The sequence below is a fragment of the Trichomycterus rosablanca genome, chromosome 8 (assembly GCF_030014385.1).
Source record: "Trichomycterus rosablanca isolate fTriRos1 chromosome 8, fTriRos1.hap1, whole genome shotgun sequence".
Classification (NCBI taxonomy): domain Eukaryota; kingdom Metazoa; phylum Chordata; class Actinopteri; order Siluriformes; family Trichomycteridae; genus Trichomycterus; species Trichomycterus rosablanca.
In genome coordinates this window covers 15,208,657-15,227,439 of record NC_085995.1, presented here as the reverse complement: position 1 = coordinate 15,227,439, position 18,783 = coordinate 15,208,657, and the positions used below count along the sequence as shown (strand labels likewise).

Sequence of the window (18,783 nt, the reverse complement as noted above, 5' to 3'; positions counted from 1 at the left end):
GACAACTGTATCTTGTATATATATACAGTGTATCACAAAAGTGAGTACACCCCTCTCATTTCTGCAGATATTTAAGTATATCTTTTCATGGGACAACACTGACAAAATGACACTTTGACACAATGAAAAGTAGTCTGTGTGCAGCTTATATAACAGTGTAAATTTATTCTTCCCTCAAAATAACTCAATATACAGCCATTAATGTCTAAACCACCGGCAACAAAAGTGAGTACACCCCTAAGAGACTACACCCCTAAATGTCCAAATTGAGCACTGCTTGTCATTTTCCCTCCAAAATGTCATGTGATTTGTTAGTGTTACTAGGTCTCAGGTGTGCATAGGGAGCAGGTGTGTTCAATTTAGTAGTACAGCTCTCACACTCTCTCATACTGGTCACTGAAAGTTCCAACATGGCACCTCATGGCAAAGAACTCTCTGAGGATCTTAAAAGACGAATTGTTGCGCTACATGAAGATGGCCAAGGCTACAAGAAGATTGCCAACACCCTGAAACTGAGCTGCAGCACAGTGACCAAGATCATCCAGCGTTTTAAAAGAGCAGGGTCCACTCAGAACAGACCTCGCGTTGGTCGTCCAAAGAAGCTGAGTGCACGTGCTCAGCGTCACATCCAACTGCTGTCTTTGAAAGATAGGCGCAGGAGTGCTGTCAGCATTGCTGCAGAGATTGAAAAGGTGGGGGGTCAGCCTGTCAGTGCTCAGACCATACGCCGCACACTACATCAAATTGGTCTGCATGGCTGTCACCCCAGAAGGAAGCCTCTTCTGAAGTCTCTACACAAGAAAGCCCGCAAACAGTTTGCTGAAGACATGTCAACAAAGGACATGGATTACTGGAACCATGTCCTATGGTCTGATGAGACCAAGATTAATTTGTTTGGTTCAGATGGTCTCAAGCATGTGTGGCGGCAATCAGGTGAGGAGTACAAAGATAAGTGTGTCATGCCTACAGTCAAGCATGGTGGTGGGAATGCCATGGTCTGGGGCTGCATGAGTGCAGCAGGTGTTGGGGAGTTACATTTCATTGAGGGACACATGAACTCCAATATGTACTGTGAAATACTGAAGCAGAGCATGATCCCCTCCCTCCGGAAACTGGGTCGCAGGGCAGTGTTCCAGCATGATAATGACCCCAAACACACCTCTAAGACGACCACTGCTTTATTGAAGAGGCTGAGGGTAAAGGTGATGGACTGGCCAAGCATGTCTCCAGACCTAAACCCAATAGAACATCTTTGGGGCATCCTCAAGCGGAAGGTGGAGGAGCGCAAAGTCTCGAATATCCGCCAGCTCCGTGATGTCGTCATGGAGGAGTGGAAAAGCATTCCAGTGGCAACCTGTGAAGCTCTGGTAAACTCCATGCCCAGGAGTGTTAAGGCAGTTCTGGGAAATAATTGTGGCCACACAAAATATTGACACTTCAGGAACTTTCACTAAGGGGTGTACTCACTTTTGTTGCCGGTGGTTTAGACATTAATGGCTGTATATTGAGTTATTTTGAGGGAAGAACAAATTTACACTGTTATATAAGCTGCACACAGACTACTTTTCATTGTGTCAAAGTGTCATTTTGTCAGTGTTGTCCCATGAAAAGATATACTTAAATATCTGCAGAAATGTGAGGGGTGTACTCACTTTTGTGATACACTGTATATATATATATATATATATATATGCAATGTCACAACATTTATTTATGTCCAGAGTTGCATTAATGTTTCCCCAAGATCTTGTACTGATGATGGGAGATTTGGACCACTGCACAAAGTCTTCTCCAGCACATCCCAAAGATTCTCAATGGGGTTCAGGTCTGGACTCTGTTGTGGCCAATCCATGTGTGAAAATGCTGTCTCATGCTCCCTGAACCACTCTTTCACAATTTGAGCCCGATGAATCTTGGCATTGTCATCTTGGAATATGCCCGTGCCATCAGGGAAGAAAAATCCATTGATGGAATAACCTGCTCGTTCAGTATATTCAGGCCTAATTCTTTGGGCACATAACGTTGCTGAACCTAGACCTGACCAACTGCAGCAACCCCAGATCATAGCACTGCATCACTTCAGCCGCCTCTCTTACCCTGATCGCCGATCACGATCATTCAAGATTTTTTTCCGACCACATTCCTTTCTTGAAGATGATGTTTCCCCACTGTCCTTCCACTTTTTAATAATGCGTTGGACAGTTCTTAACAGTGTTGCCAACTCCTCAGTAAGTAAAGTAGCTATTGGCTGTCCCAAAAGTCTATCTTTAATTATAAATAGTGGTACAATAGAACATCTCGATAGGTCTATATATTATTATAAACTATAGGTAGCGATAGATCCATTGATCTGTATCTCAGACATATATTTCAAATTTATTTATTAGAATTTTAATTAAATGAAATTTTATATAAGCCAGTATAAAAAACATTTTGTAGTAAATAATATGCTAACCGTCTTTGAGGAATATCTTCTAAGGTTTTGCCTCCGTGATTTATCATACCCTGTTGGATAAGATCCCAGTGAAAAAACTGTAGATCACACAGATCTTATCTATAGCTACAAAAACATGGAATAAGGAACAAATAATTAGAACAGAACTGACAAGGGAAAAGCAACAAAATTGTTTTACATTTACAAACAGCTAAGTACAAGATAAAGTAATAAATGCTTAACATATTCACTTAGTAATTAACTTTATTAGACACAACTTTTACTGTACCAGTTGAACTGCTAATAACCGAATACATTTTGTGTTGTCGTAATGTTACGGTTGCAGATGGTTATTTAAAAATGATTGGCTTTCCTAGATGTATGAAAAACGCTCTAAAATCACTGAACGCATTTATAAACGTGATTAAACAAAATGCTAACACATAGCATAAGATGAACAACTGTTATTCAACTGTATGCAATCAAGTATGGCTAATTTGAGCACCTTGTATAGTTCTGAAATAGAATAAAAAAGAAGTCACAAAATAACGGCATTATATACACTTAAACTTTTAAAGAAATGTAAACCCGAGACCCTAACTCTACCCCTCCATGTTAAACCAGAGACCCTAACTCTACCCCTCCATGTTAAACCCGAGGCTCTAACTCTACCACTCCATGTTAAACACGAGACCTTAACTCTACCCCTCCATGTTAAACCCGAGACCCTAACTCTACCCCTCAATGTTAAACCCGAGACCTTAACTCTACCCCTCCATGTTAAACCCGAGGCTCTAACTCTACCCCTCCATGTTAAACCCGAGACCCTAACTCTACCCTTCCAGTTAAACCCGAGACCTTAACTCTACCCCTCCATGTTAAACCCGAGACCTTAACTCTACCCCTCCATGTTAAACCCGAGGCTCTAACTCTACCCCTCCATGTTAAACCCGAGACCTTAACTCTACCCCTCCATGTTAAACCCGAGGCTCTAACTCTACCCCTCCATGTTAAACCCGAGGCTCTAACTCTACCCCTCCATGTTAAACCCGAGACCTTAACTCTACCCCTCCATGTTAAACCCGAGGCTCTAACTCTACCCCTCCATGTTAAACCCGAGACCTTAACTCTACCCCTTCATGTTAAACCCGAGGCTCTAACTCTACCACTCCATGTTAAACCCGAGACCCTAACTCTACCCCTCCATGTTAAACCCGAGACCTTAACTCTACCCCTCCATGTTAAACCCGAGGCCCTAACTCTACCCCTCCATGTTAAACCGGAGACCTTAACTCTACCCCTCCATGTTAAACTCGAGGCCCTAACTCTACCTCTCCATGTTAAACCCGAGACCCTAACTCTACCCCTCCATGTTAAACCCGAGACCCTAACTCTACCCCTCCATGTTAAACCCGAGACCTTAATTCTACCCCTCCATGTTAAACCCGAGGCTCTAACTCTACCCCTCCATGTTAAACCCGAGACCTTAACTCTACCCCTCCATGTTAAACCCGAGACCCTAACTCTACCCCTCCATGTTAAACCCGAGGCTCTAACTCTACCCCTCCATGTTAAACCTGAGACCCTAACTCTACCCCTCCATATTAAACCCGAGACCCTAACTCTACCCCTCCATGTTAAACCCGAGGCTCTAACTCTACCCCTCCATGTTAAACCCGAGACCTTAACTCTACCCCTTACAAACGTTAAGCATCTAGTACTACTACTCATGGCTTGACTCTCTATCACAGTCTCCTTCAGGTTGAGGTTCATGAGCTCACTGGGAACTTCACCCTCTGTTTCACCATCTTCGCGCTCCAGGAGCTTCACAATGCTTCCTTCAACCCCATCCAAGTCCAGTCCAAGTCCAAGATCATGGTGAGATCTAAAGAGCTTTCTGGGGCCTTCAGAAAGAAGGTTGTAGATTCATATGAGTCTGGGAAGGGATTTAAAAAGATCTTAAAACAATTAGAAATCAGCATTTCCACTGTCCGAAAAATCATTTACAAGTGGAGAACATTTAAAACAACTGCCAACATGGTTAGGTCAGGCCGTCCTAGCAAGTTCAGCTCTAGAGCAGACCGCAAGATGCATAAAGAAGTCTCCAATAATCCTAAAATATCATCATGGAACCTACAGGTAGCTCTTGCCACAGTTGATAGCAAGGTACATGCATCTATTATCAGAAATAGACTGCACAAGTTTGATTTTCATGGGAGGTGAGCAAGGAGGAAACCCTTGCTGTCAAATAAAAACATTGGGGCAACACTAAAGTTTGCCAGAGACCTAGACAAAGACCAGGACTTCTGGAACAATGTGCTTTGGACGGATAAATACAAAGTTGAATTATTTGGGCACAGCAACAGAAGACACATCATTTGAGCACAAGAACCTCATACCGACTGTGAAGCATGGAGGTGAAAATGTCATGGTTTGGAAACGTTTAATTGAGGTTATTTCAGCCAAAGGGGGAAATACCAGCTATTAGGGCATAGAGTGTCCTAACTTTTTCCTCACAATAAATTTCCATTTTTGTTCATTACATTTTACAAGTTTAAAAGTAATTTTTTCAGTTTTAATTGTTTAGTTATATAAGCTCCATCTCTCAGTACTGTTCAATGTCCATATGTTTAAATATGTTCAAAAAGACAAAGGTTTTCATGCTGTGTCTGTAGCTCAAATTGCTGAAGAAGTTAATGCTGGTTCTGATAGAAAGGTGTCAGAATACACAGTGCATCGCAGTTTGTTGGGTATGGGGCTGCATAGCCGCAGACCAGGCAGGGTACCCATGCTGACCCCTGTCCACCGCCGAAAGCACCAACAATGGGCACGTGAGCATCAGAACTGGACCACGGAGCAATGGAAGAAGGTGGGCTGGTCTGATGAATCACATTTTTTTTTACATCACGTGGATGGCCGGGTGTGTGTGCGTCGCTTACCTCGGAAACACATGGCACCAGGGTGCACTGTGGGAGGAAGGCAAGCCGGCGAAGGCAGTGTGATGCTTTGGGCAATGTTCTGCTGGGAAACCTTGGGTCCTGTAATCCATGTGGATGTTACTTTGACACGTATCACCTACCTAAGCATTGTTGCAGACCATGTACACCCTTTCATGGAAATGGTATTCCCTGATGGCTGTGGCCTCTTTCAGCAGGATAATGCGCCCTGCCACAAAGCAAAAATGGTTCAGGAATGATTTGAGGAGCACAACAATTAGTTTGAAATCTGGGGAATTTGGAGGCCAGGTCAACACCTCAATCCAATCTAGCATCTGTGGGATGTGCTGGACAAACAAGTCCGATCCAAGGAGGCCCCACCTCACAACTTACAGGAGTTAAAATGTCTGCTGCTAGATGTTAGATAACAGCACACCTTATGTGAGTTAAGACATGTGAGTTCTGTAAGGTAGTATGTATATACAGTAAATACATATACTAATATACTAGTCTGTGATTATGTGGCCCCACGCACAGAAAGGTTAGATGCTCTGTATGTTATAAAAAATGCCCCTCATCACTGACATTAATTTTATCTGCAATTTGGGTAGCCCTCCTGTTTCTGTTCTGAGATATTCCAACTCAGTTGACTAACAACTTCATGACTGAAGATTTTTGTAAGATCATATTATTGATACTTGATGATGGAGTTAGAGGTTCTCAGACCTTTAGTAAAAGCAGATGTTGCTGTTTGTTCCTGAGTGTCCGAGCGTGTTCTTTGTGGAACCCCTCATCACACTTCTTATACAGGGCAGATAAAAGCATTATCTTAGCAAGCAGTTAAGAACAAGCCTGACATACTTATTGCATATCCCTAACATTTTAGTAAAACTGAAATTTAAGAAAAAATAAAAAATAATAAAATATGCTGTAATCAAATAAATGATTTTTTTGTACATATTATTCTTTACAACAGTTTATTTTTTGATATATAGATGTACACAGACACTTAGGTTCTTCTAGGATCCTAAAATGCGTATCTTTATTGCAGAACATGCTTAATATGAAATGGTTGTAAAGTTTAGACCATCTTGATCTGCCAAATTAATATATCAAGTTTTTTCATGTTGAGATTCTGTGCCCTGCTAAAAGAGTTTAAGGTTTTGTGGCCTGCAATTTTGCCAGATCTCAATCCAATTAGGCATCTGTGAGACAAAAAAGGGACATATAATAATACTAATTAAAAGAATTCTCCAGAGAATGCAAATGCAAACAAAGACTCAGTAAACAGTTCCCCTTTCAAAACAAGAACACAACAAGCATACAGTCAAGACAACTTTGGAGTGGCTTTATGGCAAGTCTCCAGATGTTTTTGAACAGCCCAGGCAATGGCCAACCGTAAACCCCATTGAACCTTTGCAGAGAGACCTGAAGAGGGCCAAACGTGTTTGCCTGCACAGCACAGAGAATGAGTTTTATTTATGCACTTTTCCAGGAAATGTCAGGAACAGAAAACTCAGCAGCAATCTCTTTTACCAATTACAACAGTGTAATTTATTTATGCAAGCATATCAGAAAAGCCACTGTCAAGCGATTGGCACAATTATATACAAAACAAATTCATGGTATAGCTTTCAATGACACATTCATTACGTAATGTACAAAGGACAAATGCCAGGAGAAAGAGAGAGCTAAAGGGTTTAGAAAGCAATAGATTAGGACTTCACCACAAACTAAACACACTAAACACAATTATTAAACAACAAGAGATTGGAAGCAAGGCAGTCAGCAAAGGATTTAAATACTGCACACCAGGAGAGAAAAAATGACCCAGCAATATAGTCGAGATTTAAAACTCAAGTTAGGGTAAAATAAAATATTAGTTGTTTTTTTTTGTTTGTTTTTTTAATATTCTCTGGGTCCAGAAAAAAAAGATTAAATATTTAATGCATGACCATGCCACAATTAACATCTAGGTTCACAGTCTTTACCTAACATCATTATGTGGATCCCAATGCACTTACACTGAGACAGAGAGCACAAAATGGGCAAATAAGTGCACAAAACTAGTTAAGAGAAATACAGACAGAGCTTGTCAGGCATTGAAAGAATGATAAAAACACTTCAATAGCTGTATCATCAACAATGTAACTATATTTCCTGTTACTTCTTTTTCATAGTGTAAAACAAATGGTTGTCTATGCATCCAATAAAAAACAAAAGGTACAAATATGAAAAAAAAAAAAATCATGAAAATTTTTTTCTAATGTTGCCATCATAGTTAGGGTCACTGTGGGTACATGGCATGGACACACAAATGTATCTGCTTATTTGCTTACACTTGAGGGCAATTTAGAGTAGCCACATTACCTACTGCATGTTTTTGGTAGGTGGGAAATAACCCACAGGGAGACCATGTTGGTTACTGGAGTTAAGAATTGAACTTAAGTCCCCAAGACCCATTAATTTAGTTAAAAGAACTTGTTTGTAACTGGCTTTATGAAATATTTTTTCAGGGCGGCACGGTGGCTTAGTGGGTAGCACTGTCGTCTCACTGCAAGAGGGTCCTGGGTTCTATTTCCAGGTGGAGTGGTCCGGGTCCCTTCTGTGAGTAGTTTGCATGTTCTCCCTGTGTCCATGCAGGTTTTCTCAAGGTGCTCTGGTTTCCTCCCACAGCCCAAAGACATGCAGTCAGGTGAATTGCACTAGGTGTGTGTGTTTGCCCTGTGATGGACTGGTGACCTGTCCAGTGTGGCTCATGAATTTTGCCCAGTGACTTAGACCCATCGTGGCCCTGAATGAAAAGTAATGGTAACACAATGAATGAATAACTGCTAAGTAATATGTTGCAAAATCTGTAAATCATATAGTTATGAACTTAAAGAAAAAAATGTTATTTGCAAGTCCTTTATCAGTTTTTTAATCCTTTTATTCGAAGTACATGCTGCAGGAGTGCAGACTTTAATACTTTGTCTTCTTGCCAGTCTAGGGCTTTAATGTCTATCCTCAAATATTATAGCTTTAGAATTTTTAATTATGCTTATTATTATTATTATTTAGATTCAAATTGAACACCATTCACTCCACCTGCCATCTTTAACATGGAATGTATGTTTTACCTGATATTGAAGTGCTTCCTTACAAATGTGTACATTTACATAATGACTATATACAAATACCTGAAATAAAAACTAAATATATTAAAAAAAAAAGTTGTGTACTTATTATCTATAGAAAAAATAAATAAATAAAATGAAATTGGGGCTAAAAACATTGTAGGCATGTACATATGCCAGTAAAAAATTTATAACCTTTTCTCTAATTTGTTAGGATAAGCAATGCAATGCAGGCTTGTAGAAAAACTAAATAAACCCTTTGTGGTGCATTTGTCCTTTCTTATTCATATTGTTATTTTTTTCTATTTTTGACATTTTATTTCCAAAATAATGCAGAATTTGTGAGCAATCTGCTACTTTCGGGACCAAACTCAATGACTAATAACAAAACAAAGCAAGAAAATAAGTTTCTTTTTCTTTTTTTTCAATATGTGAACCACTATACACAAACATACATAATAAAATGTGCTTAACACCCCATGGTCGACCTGAGAACAATGCACATTATCACTAATGTTTAAAATAAGAAATGACAATTGCATAATGTTAAAATAACAAACAACCAACCAAACCAAAAAGAATCAAGGCTGTAAAAATCTACAATTCTAAGACTCAAAATTATAATTGGGTTGGCCATGGGGTTGGTTATGTGACAAACCGATTGGATAACACCAGAGCCAAAACTTTCGGTCAAAGGAAGTCATAGCGCTTGGGCTACTTTCTGCTTTATGTGTAGGCATTTAGTCGCTCCTTTGAGCGTGTTGAATGGATGTCGTGCAGTTCCTGCTCCTCCTTAGACTTGCAGTCCTCGTATTTCTGCAGTTTACAAGCATCCTTTACGTAGGCCCAATTAGCTGAGAGAACCATCAGATAGTGGATCTGAAATTACAGATAGAATTAAAGTCAGATGTGCATACATTTATCCTGGTCAACAAATAACAATTTGTAAATAAGATAAAATATCTGAAGAAAAAAAATTTATAAAATGAATGCAAGGAATTCAGGAGAGTTTTATGCTTAATTAATCTAATTCACATTGACTCATCAATTTGCAATTAATTATCCACAATGACAAAGAAATTACAGGCTTTTAGATTTAAAAAAGCAAAAAGTTAAATTTCTGATTGACAAAATTATTCAGATTCTTAACATTGACAGTGCAAATTATGATTAAAGGCATTATGTTTGCTTAATGTTTTGGTTTAACTGTGTTATACACTCAACAACAAACCTTAACTCAGGTGGATTCCACCTGTTGCAGTTTTAATTTATTACACATACAGTCATTGCCAACAAATACTGGCACCAGTGCACTTTTTGTAGAAAAAACAAAAAAAGACAGTTCCGACTGTCACAGATCCGGCCTCTGTGTGCTCCTGCTGGAGCTCCTGTACACCTGCCACACCCACCTTTCCAGGAGCACATGGTGGAGTAGTGTTTGTTTTCGGTGACAGGCCAATGCCCCCTCGGTATGATTGGTCTCCTGTTAAGGATCCACAGCTGAACCTTGTTAAGGGGTAATTCTCTGTGCATTTCAAAAGGCAACAGTGGACCATTTGGAGGAGATTTGATTCTGTCATGGTGGTTTGGTTTCTTTGTCAGTTTGTCAGGTTGGTCCAGTTGATTCATGCTCTTGTTTGTTCATTCTTAGAAGTAGTGATGGCATAAGTGGGGCTTTTGAGAGATTGAAGCAAATGAAACAAATGATTTAGAAAAAGATTTGAGCTTGTGAAATGTTCGAATCATCACACCACTAGTGTCCGATCAGTGGTCTAACAGTAACATCTCTCTTACAGAAAGAAGTGTGTTGTGATAGTGGTATGAAACATCATTCCGTCATATAATGAGTGTCCTTGACATTGACCATTATTTATTATACAACCAGGCTGTGCAATATTTATTACACATTGACACATACAATTGATCAGATTTAAAACGTTTCAAAACAGCGTGACGTAATGACACCTTTTCCGGGACAGTCACGTGACTTTGAAGCAACGTTTTGAGGCAACGAAACACTGAGATTCAAATGAATTGATTCAGTTTTGAATACGAGTTTCGAGGTTGACATCACTACTTAGAAGTCTAGTTCAGTCTTGTTCATGTCTTGTCTTAGTCTAGTTTATGTTTAGCTTTGTTCATGTGTTTAGCGTTAGCATTTAGTTTAGCTTTAGTTAGGCTCATTGTATGTTTATATTAGCATTTAGCTTAGCAATTAGCATTTAGTTTAGCATTTAGCTTAGTTCATGTGTGTTTAGTTTAGCAGTTAGCTTAGCAGTTAGCATAGTTAATGTGTTAGTGTGTTGTCTTGTTTAAACCTGTATTTTTTCTTGTCTTTTGTTATTAAATACTTTCTGAAACCTCTGTGTGTGTCCGTCCCTCTCTTGTCACGTCTACAAATCATTACACCGACAAAAACTGAAATCAATCTCTTTATGTAAGCATAGGTAAGTTTTGTTTACTTCTCTACTGTAATTTTGGAGCACTCATCTTTTGCCAGGACCCATATCCTATGCTGTATGCTGGAGCTTTCTACATTGCACTCCAAAAGTTCCTTGGTAGTACTTGCTCATAGTAATGGCAAAAGCAGCAAAACAACCCCAAAACATTTATGAACCGCCACCACTGTTTGACAGCACAGAAGATAAATTATTGTTCTGGTGGTGGTTTTGTTTTTAGTATCTGTGTTTTTTGTATATATTCACATATTTTAAATATCTGCACTAGCGTTTATAACCTGCTGTTGTCTAGTGTGCCTTATTGTTACAGCAAGCATTGTTTGGTTCAAAAGCCAAACATAAAAAATTTCATCATCTCTCTTTGTTTTAGGGCTTGTTATTGCCCCTAAAATTGCACACATTGCACATCTGTAAGCAAACTATCAATGCTAAAAGTTACATATGCATTTTGGACCAACATATACTGGTATCTAATTGATTTCTGTTTCTTGAATGCTTCTGCTTGTTTTAGCAACACAATGTCAAGCCACATTCTGCATGTTACAGCAGTGTGGTTTAATTGCAGAAGAGTTCAGGTGCTAGACTGGCCTGTCTGAGATGCAGACATGTCTTATAGAAAACATGCAGTGTTATATGAAATGCAATATACAATATCAGACACCCCAGCTATTGAGCGGTGTTGTTTTAGGCAAGAATTGGGAAATAAGTGAGGAGTAATTGGTATGAACCAGTGGGGGATTTTTACTGTATACAGCACTCTGACTTTGAATCTGATGCCTTTATCATCTGAACATGTATGCACAGACTAGCCTAACTTCAGCATAGAATCCTCTATAATAAATGCTCCTTCCTTGGCCAGAAATGATGCCTGGACCCCCATTTGTTAAAATAATAAGCCACTGAAGTTTTGGGATTTTCTTGTATGTGTCTGAAAGAGGAAGAATGAAGCATACACTAAAAAATATACCCTTTACACATTGGCCAAAAGGACAGTGATCCCAAGCATACCTCAAAGTTCACCAAAGCTTGGTTTTAGAATAAGTTCTGGAGGATTCTGGACTGACTGTTACAACTGACTGATGTAAACCCCATAGAAAATCTTTGGTGGGATTTGCAGAAGGCAGTTGCAGCACACACACCCATGAATATGGGTGAAACAGAGACCATTGCCCATGAACAGATTCCTCAGGAATACTACCAGAAGCTGGTGTCTGGCTATGCATCAAAATTGGAGCAAGTCATGACAGCAAAAGGGTGCTCTACTAAGTACTAAAAACACTTATTATGAATAAGGTTGAATAATTCTGAGACTGTAGTCTGTAGTCTTTAAAGTGACATTTTGTTCTGAATTTGGAGAAACAATTTGTTATATTAGTTGTGTTGTGCTATTTAAATAGTTCATTTGATTGGTTTGTTGCAAACAGCTTAACGTTTGTAAATTTTGCTAATAAACCTAATTTGCAGTGGGAGCTAAACAATTTTGATTGCAACTATAGACCTGAAACTTGAATATAAGCCTAATACAAGTATTGAAAGGTAGCGCTATGCATAATTGTGATTTACTCAAACACAGTATGCCTGCTGAACTCGAATGTTTATATTGAGTAAATTGTGGATTTAATAAATCAATAGTAGACATTTTGTTTCTTATTTAATTAGATACAATACCTTGGAGCAATACCTTTCAACAAGACAATAATTTGAAGCAAACAGCCAAAACAATAGAAGAGAGGCTTTGGGGCAAATTTCTGAATGTCTTTGAGTGACCCAGATAAAGTCTAAACTTAAATCCCATTAAACATCTCAAGACGTCACTTATATTTTTGTAAATACATTTAGGTTTTTATGTTCAATTTACTAAAAAAAACATCAATTATTTATTGTGCTCATGAGCACAAAGCAGGGTTCATAAATACATGACCAGAGATGGGGAGTCCGAGTTGCATGTAAGTCGCACACATGACTTCAGACTCGACTCGGACTTGTTTCAAATAACTCGGACTCGACTTGTGACTCGCAAAAAATGACTTGTGGACAACAGAAGTCAGTATGTGTTTACATTAGTTACGTGTGACAATTATATATACAGTATATATACTGGTGCTGGTCATAAAATTTGAATATCATATAAAAGTTGATTTATTTCAGTAATTCCATTCAGAAAGTAAAACTTGTATATTATATTCATTCAATACACACAAATTGATATATTTCAAATGTTTATTTCTTTTAATGTTGATGATTATAACTGACAACTAATGAAAACCCCAAATTAAGTATCTCAGAAAATTAGAATATTGTGACAAGGTACAATATTGAAGACACCTGGTGCCACACTCTAATCAGCTAATTAACTCAAAACACCTGCAAAGGCCTTTAAATGGTCTCAGTCTAGTTCTGTAGGCTACACAATCATGGGGAAGACTGCTGACTTGACAGTTGTCCAAAAGACGACCATTGACACCTTGCACAAGGAGGGCAAGACACAAAAGGTCATTGCTAAAGAGGCTGGCTGTTCACAGAGCTCTGTGTCCAAGCACATTAATAGAGAGGCGAAGGGAAGGAAAAGATGTGGTAGAAAAAAGTATACAAGCAATAGGGATAACCGCACCCTGGAGAGGATTGTGAAACAAAACCCATTCAAAAATGTGGGGGAGATTCACAAAGAGTGGACTGCAGCTGGAGTCAGTGCTTCAAGAACCACCACGCACAGACGTATGCAAGACATGGGTTTCAGCTGTCGCATTCCTTGTGTCAAGCCACTCTTGAACAAGAGACAGCGTCAGAAGCGTCTCGCCTGGGATAAAGACAAAAAGGACTGCTGAGTGGTCCAAAGTTATGTTCTCTGATGAAAGTAAATTTTGCATTACCTTTGGAAATCAAGGTCCCAGAGTCTGGAGGACAAGAGGAGAGGCACAGAATCCATGTTGCTTGAGGTCCAGTGTAAAGTTTCCACAGTCAGTGATGGTTTGGAGTGCCATGTCATCTGCTGGTGTTGGTCCACTGTGTTTTCTGAGGTCCAAGGTCAACGCAGCTGTCTACCAAGAAGTTTTAGAGCACTTCATGCTTCCTGCTTCTGACCAACTTTATGGAGATGCAGATTTAATTTACCAATAGGACTTGGCACCTGCACACAGTGCCAAAGCTACCAGTACCTGGTTTAAGGACCATGGTATCCCTGTTCTTAATTGGCCAGCAAACTTGCCTGACCTTAACCCCATAGAAAATCTATGGGATATTGTGAAGAGGAAGATGAGATACGCCAGACCCAACAATTCAGAAGAGCTGAAGGCCACTATCAGAGCAACCTGGGCTCTCATAACACCTGAGCAGTGCCACAGACTGATGGACTCCATGCCACGCTGCATTGCTGCAGTAATCCAGGCAAAAGGAGCCCCAACTAAGTATTGAGTGCTGTACATGCTCATACTTTTCATGTTCATGCTTTTCAGTTGGCCAATATTTCTAAAAATCCTTTTTTTGTATTGGTCTTAAGTAATATTCTAATTTTCTGAGATACTGAATTTGGGGTTTTCATTAGTTGTCAGTTATAATCATCAACATTAAAATAAATAAACATTTGAAATATATCAGTCTGTGTAATATAATAATATAGTTTCACTTTTTAAATGGAATTACTGAAATAAATACACTTTTTCATGATATTCTAATTTTATGACCAGCACCAGTATATATATGATCCAACATCATTCTGATCGTGTAATTTTCTGCTCTGTAATAACCCTCCGGCCGTCTTAACCCGCAACGCATGCAATGGGTAAATGTTCCAGCCAGCTTCCAGCGTAGTGATGAAGCATCGCTCCCTACTCCCTTTGGATATAAATCTCACTTAAAATGGTGAAATACAGAAGTGCACTTCACAGTAACGAATAATGTGAATGGAACGCTCCTACAGAATTGTCACTAATGATTGTAAGAACCGCTTTCTGAACCAATCAGACCTTCTGATTTTAATTATTAGTAAGAAATGCTGTTTTTTGCATGTATCTAGTTTGCAGTATCACACAGATGGTGTCAATGAAACACTTGATTGGCTTTCTAACGAGTTCGTGTTTTACTTCACAACCGGGAAAAGTTTGGAGGTTTTTAATTATAAGCACATTTACAAAATAATGGATTATATTCCTAATGGGACACACGCTTGTAAATCTAATAGCATCTGGAACAACATAAGCTAATGTAACCGTTGGTTATTAATTTTTTGCTGTATTTTGGATTTTGGCCACCGTGCCGTAATTTGCAATGAAAACAAAACGTCAGTTTAAGCTTTTAACTGATACCTAGGAAAGTAAAGGCACTAAGTAAAACGGCAAAATACAGTTGCTAATCTGTTGTTGTTTTTTTAACTGAATTTACAGATTATTTGTTTATTTCTACGCTACATTTCCAATATATGTTTTGTGTATAATATATTGACTCATGACTTGACTTGGACTCTAGCCTAAAGACTTGTGACTCGGACTCGTATTTTGTGACTTGTGAACATTTCTGAACCCCACTAAACATTGTTAAGAATAAATAAAACACTGATTGCTGGCAACTCCTTTTCATCTTACATCATTTTCTGACCTCACAAATCCTCTGTTCAGTAACTGGTCACAAGTTCCAATAGACACAATTACAATTTTGTAAAAAGCTCTTGCTAAAGAAGAAAGGCTGTTATGACTACAATTTGGTATAGGATGTTTAACAACATCATACTTAACTGTCATACATAGTGCATTTGACTATGTAGTGTTTTTACCTAACACAGAAAAATCTAATTTTCCAAATCCAAAACAAGGCCACACCCAGACCAGACATTCTTTTGTGTTTGATGTCATTTTTATGCATGCCAATTTTATGTGCTTATTTACAGTTGTTATCATTAGGCCACACCCAGGTATTCTTTCTTATCAAGCAAAGAAAGCTGTTTCTGTTGATATGCTGTGATTTTTGTTTTTGGTGTATTTTACCAAATGTATAGTAGACAAAAGACAGTTGTGTTAAAATCTGTATTATCATAAAATGGTTGCCTGCAAATGGTTTATCATGTAAATGGTTGCCTGCAAAAGTGTTGCCTGTAACAGGCCTTCTATCTTCTTGGCCTTTCTTCTTGTAGTTTCCATAGCAACTATGTGGTATACCTAGCATTTTGCCAGCATTGAGAACGAGAAAAGACAACAGCACAGAGAAGTGAGAGAGTGAGTAAAAAAATGAAAAGATTAAAAAGGAGGACATGAAAAAATAATAATAAAATAAAGGAGAAAGTACACAAGAAAGATGCACAATAGTAGTCCTCCCTAATTCAACCCTGACAACAGCTCAGTTTTACATAATGCCCAGCAAGGCAACAAATATTCTGCTATTAGCCTTTGAGAACAAGTAATGTAATCTCACCATTTTGCATTTTGTTGCAGTCATATATACATTGATCAGCCATAACATTAAAACCACCTCCTTGTTTCCACACTCACTGTCCATTTTATCAGCTCCACTTACCATATAGAAGCACTTTGTAGTTCTACAATTACTGACTGTAATCCATCTGTTTCTCTACATGCTTTATTAGCCCCCTTTCATGCTGTTCTTCAGTGGTCAGGACTCTCCCAGGACCACCACAGAGCAGGTATTATTTGGGTGGTGGATCATTCTCAGCACTGCAGTGACACGGTGGTGGTGTGTTAGTGTGTGTTGTGCTGGTATGAGTGGATAAGACACAGCAATGCTGCTGGAGTTTTTAAACACCTCACTGTCACTGCTGGACTGAGAATAGTCCACCAACTAAAAACATCCAACCAACAGCACCCTGTCGGCAGAGTCCTGTGACCACTGATGAAGGTCTCGAAGATAAACTCAAACAGCAGCAATAAATGAGCGATCATCTCTGACTTTACATCTACAAGGTGGACCAACTAGGTAGGAGTGTCTAATAGAGTGGACAGTGAGTGGACACGGTATTTAAAAACTCCAGCAGTGCTGCTGTGTCTGATCCACTCATACCAGCACAACACACACTAACACACTACCACAATGTCAGTGTCACTGCAGTGCTGAGAATGATCCACCACCCAAATAATACCTGTAGGTGTTAGGTCCTGTAGGGGTCCTGACCATTGAAGAATGTGGTGAAAGCAGGCTAAAAACTATGTCAAGTTCATCCATTCATAAAGTGTTTTACTACCGCTTTATTCTTCAGGGTCGTGGCAGATCCAATTCACTGGGCAAAAGGTAGGAAACAGCCCCGGACAGGTCGTCTCTCTCTCTTTCTCTCTCTCTCTCACACACACACAGAGGGGAATTTTTGTGTCTCTGATTAACCTCACTGCATGTCTTTGGACTATAGGTGGAAACCAGAGCTCCTGGAGGAAACTCATGCAGGCATGGGGAACACATGCAAATTCCACAAAAAGAGGAGCTAAACCACCCCACCTGGGAATCAAACCCAGGATCTTCTTGCTGTGGGCTTACAGTGCTACCCACTAAGCCTCTACGGCACCCATTATGTTAAATTATTAATGTTGAAGTTATAAAGTTGTGATTATTATGTAGCAGTCTAGGATGCTAGGATAACACAACTGTAAAAATATGGTAGCCCACTACCCCTGAATCCAGGGTTCCAAATTCTAGTGCTACTGGCCAGTCTGGTGTCTACAAACAGACCTAACTGGCTATGTCATTTGTGAGGGGAGGTTAGATGGAATGTGTTACTGCATTGTGCCCAGTGACTACAAGAAAGCAAGACCTGCCCACGACCATGACCAGATAAAAGCGGTGATAAAACATAAACAGTGATAGCTCAGTGGTTAAGGTACTGGACTAGTAAACAGAAGGTTGCCAGTTCAAGCCCCACCACCACCAAGTTGTCACTGTTGGGTCCCTGAGCAAGGCCCTTAACCCTCAATTGCTCATCGTGTTCAGCTCATTGTGTAAGTCGCTTTGGATAAAAGCGTCTGCTAAATGCTGAAAATGTAATGTAAAATGTAATGTAAAATATACATGAAATTAAATGAGAATATAGCAGTCTAACATCCTAGCACTCCATATTGAAAAGTTTGTGCTTTTGAGTTCATGCTTCAGTGGTGCCTTGTTCTGTATATTTAACTTATGGAATATCTGTATGTTTTTGGCACTAGTTATTCTGTTAGGCTATTTATTGCATTTAAAGGTCCTTTTAATAAAAAATATTAAAACATTACATGAAAAAGGCAAGTTACATAAAAAAGGCAACATTCATTTCTAACATTCATTTCCCATTTCAATTTCATTTTCAATTTCCAACATTAGCACTTTCATATTCTGTGAAAAATCTCTTTATTAACAATACTGCACTGGCACTGGCAAAACAGGCCATATCACACACACACACACACACACACACACACACACACACACACGTTTAACCAGTCACATATCACAAGCCTGGAGAGAAACTCATATTCACACACAGTGCAACCTGCCCCAGAGCATAATTAAATTACACCATCGACTCCCGTCACTGAAGATCAGTGCCTTGGGACAGGGGCAATTTAGGGCTAGTAATCAGGTGAAAAAACTAAATAATGATATGATTCCAAACAAGTGATGTCAACTGGTGATTGTAATCATGGTTTGGTACAAAAGCAGCATCCAGGAAAGGCTGAGCAAAGATGATCAGAGAATCTCCAGTTTGTCAAAAAATGCGTGAGAAAATGATTGAAATTTTTAAAAACAATGAACCTCAAAGAAAGATCGTAGGGGATTTGCATATTTCTTCTTCTACAGTGCATAATATAATTAAACGATTCAAGGAATCAGGAGGAATTTCAGTGCGTAAAAGCCAAGGGCACAAGCTTAAG

General features: G+C 39.1%; 2 protein-coding genes across 2 annotated transcripts in view; one reads left to right on the top strand and one right to left on the bottom strand.

Moving 5' to 3' along the window:
• Nucleotides 1-2,811: 2,811 nt before the first annotated feature.
• On the top strand, nucleotides 2,812-7,904 carry LOC134319684 (uncharacterized). Its single transcript, XM_063000977.1, has 4 exons — nucleotides 2,812-2,854; nucleotides 3,280-4,103; nucleotides 4,196-4,312; nucleotides 7,887-7,904. Exons 1-4 carry the CDS (start codon nucleotides 2,812-2,814, stop codon nucleotides 7,902-7,904), a joined length of 1,002 nt encoding a protein of 333 aa, XP_062857047.1.
• Nucleotides 6,899-18,783, bottom strand: part of gpm6aa (glycoprotein M6Aa) — a 27,488-nt gene continuing 15,603 nt past the window's right edge. The window contains exon 7 of the mRNA XM_063000523.1: nucleotides 6,899-9,365. Within this exon, the coding sequence (XP_062856593.1) occupies nucleotides 9,213-9,365 (153 nt within the window). The 3' untranslated portion in view covers nucleotides 6,899-9,212. The remainder of the gene's footprint in view (nucleotides 9,366-18,783) is intronic.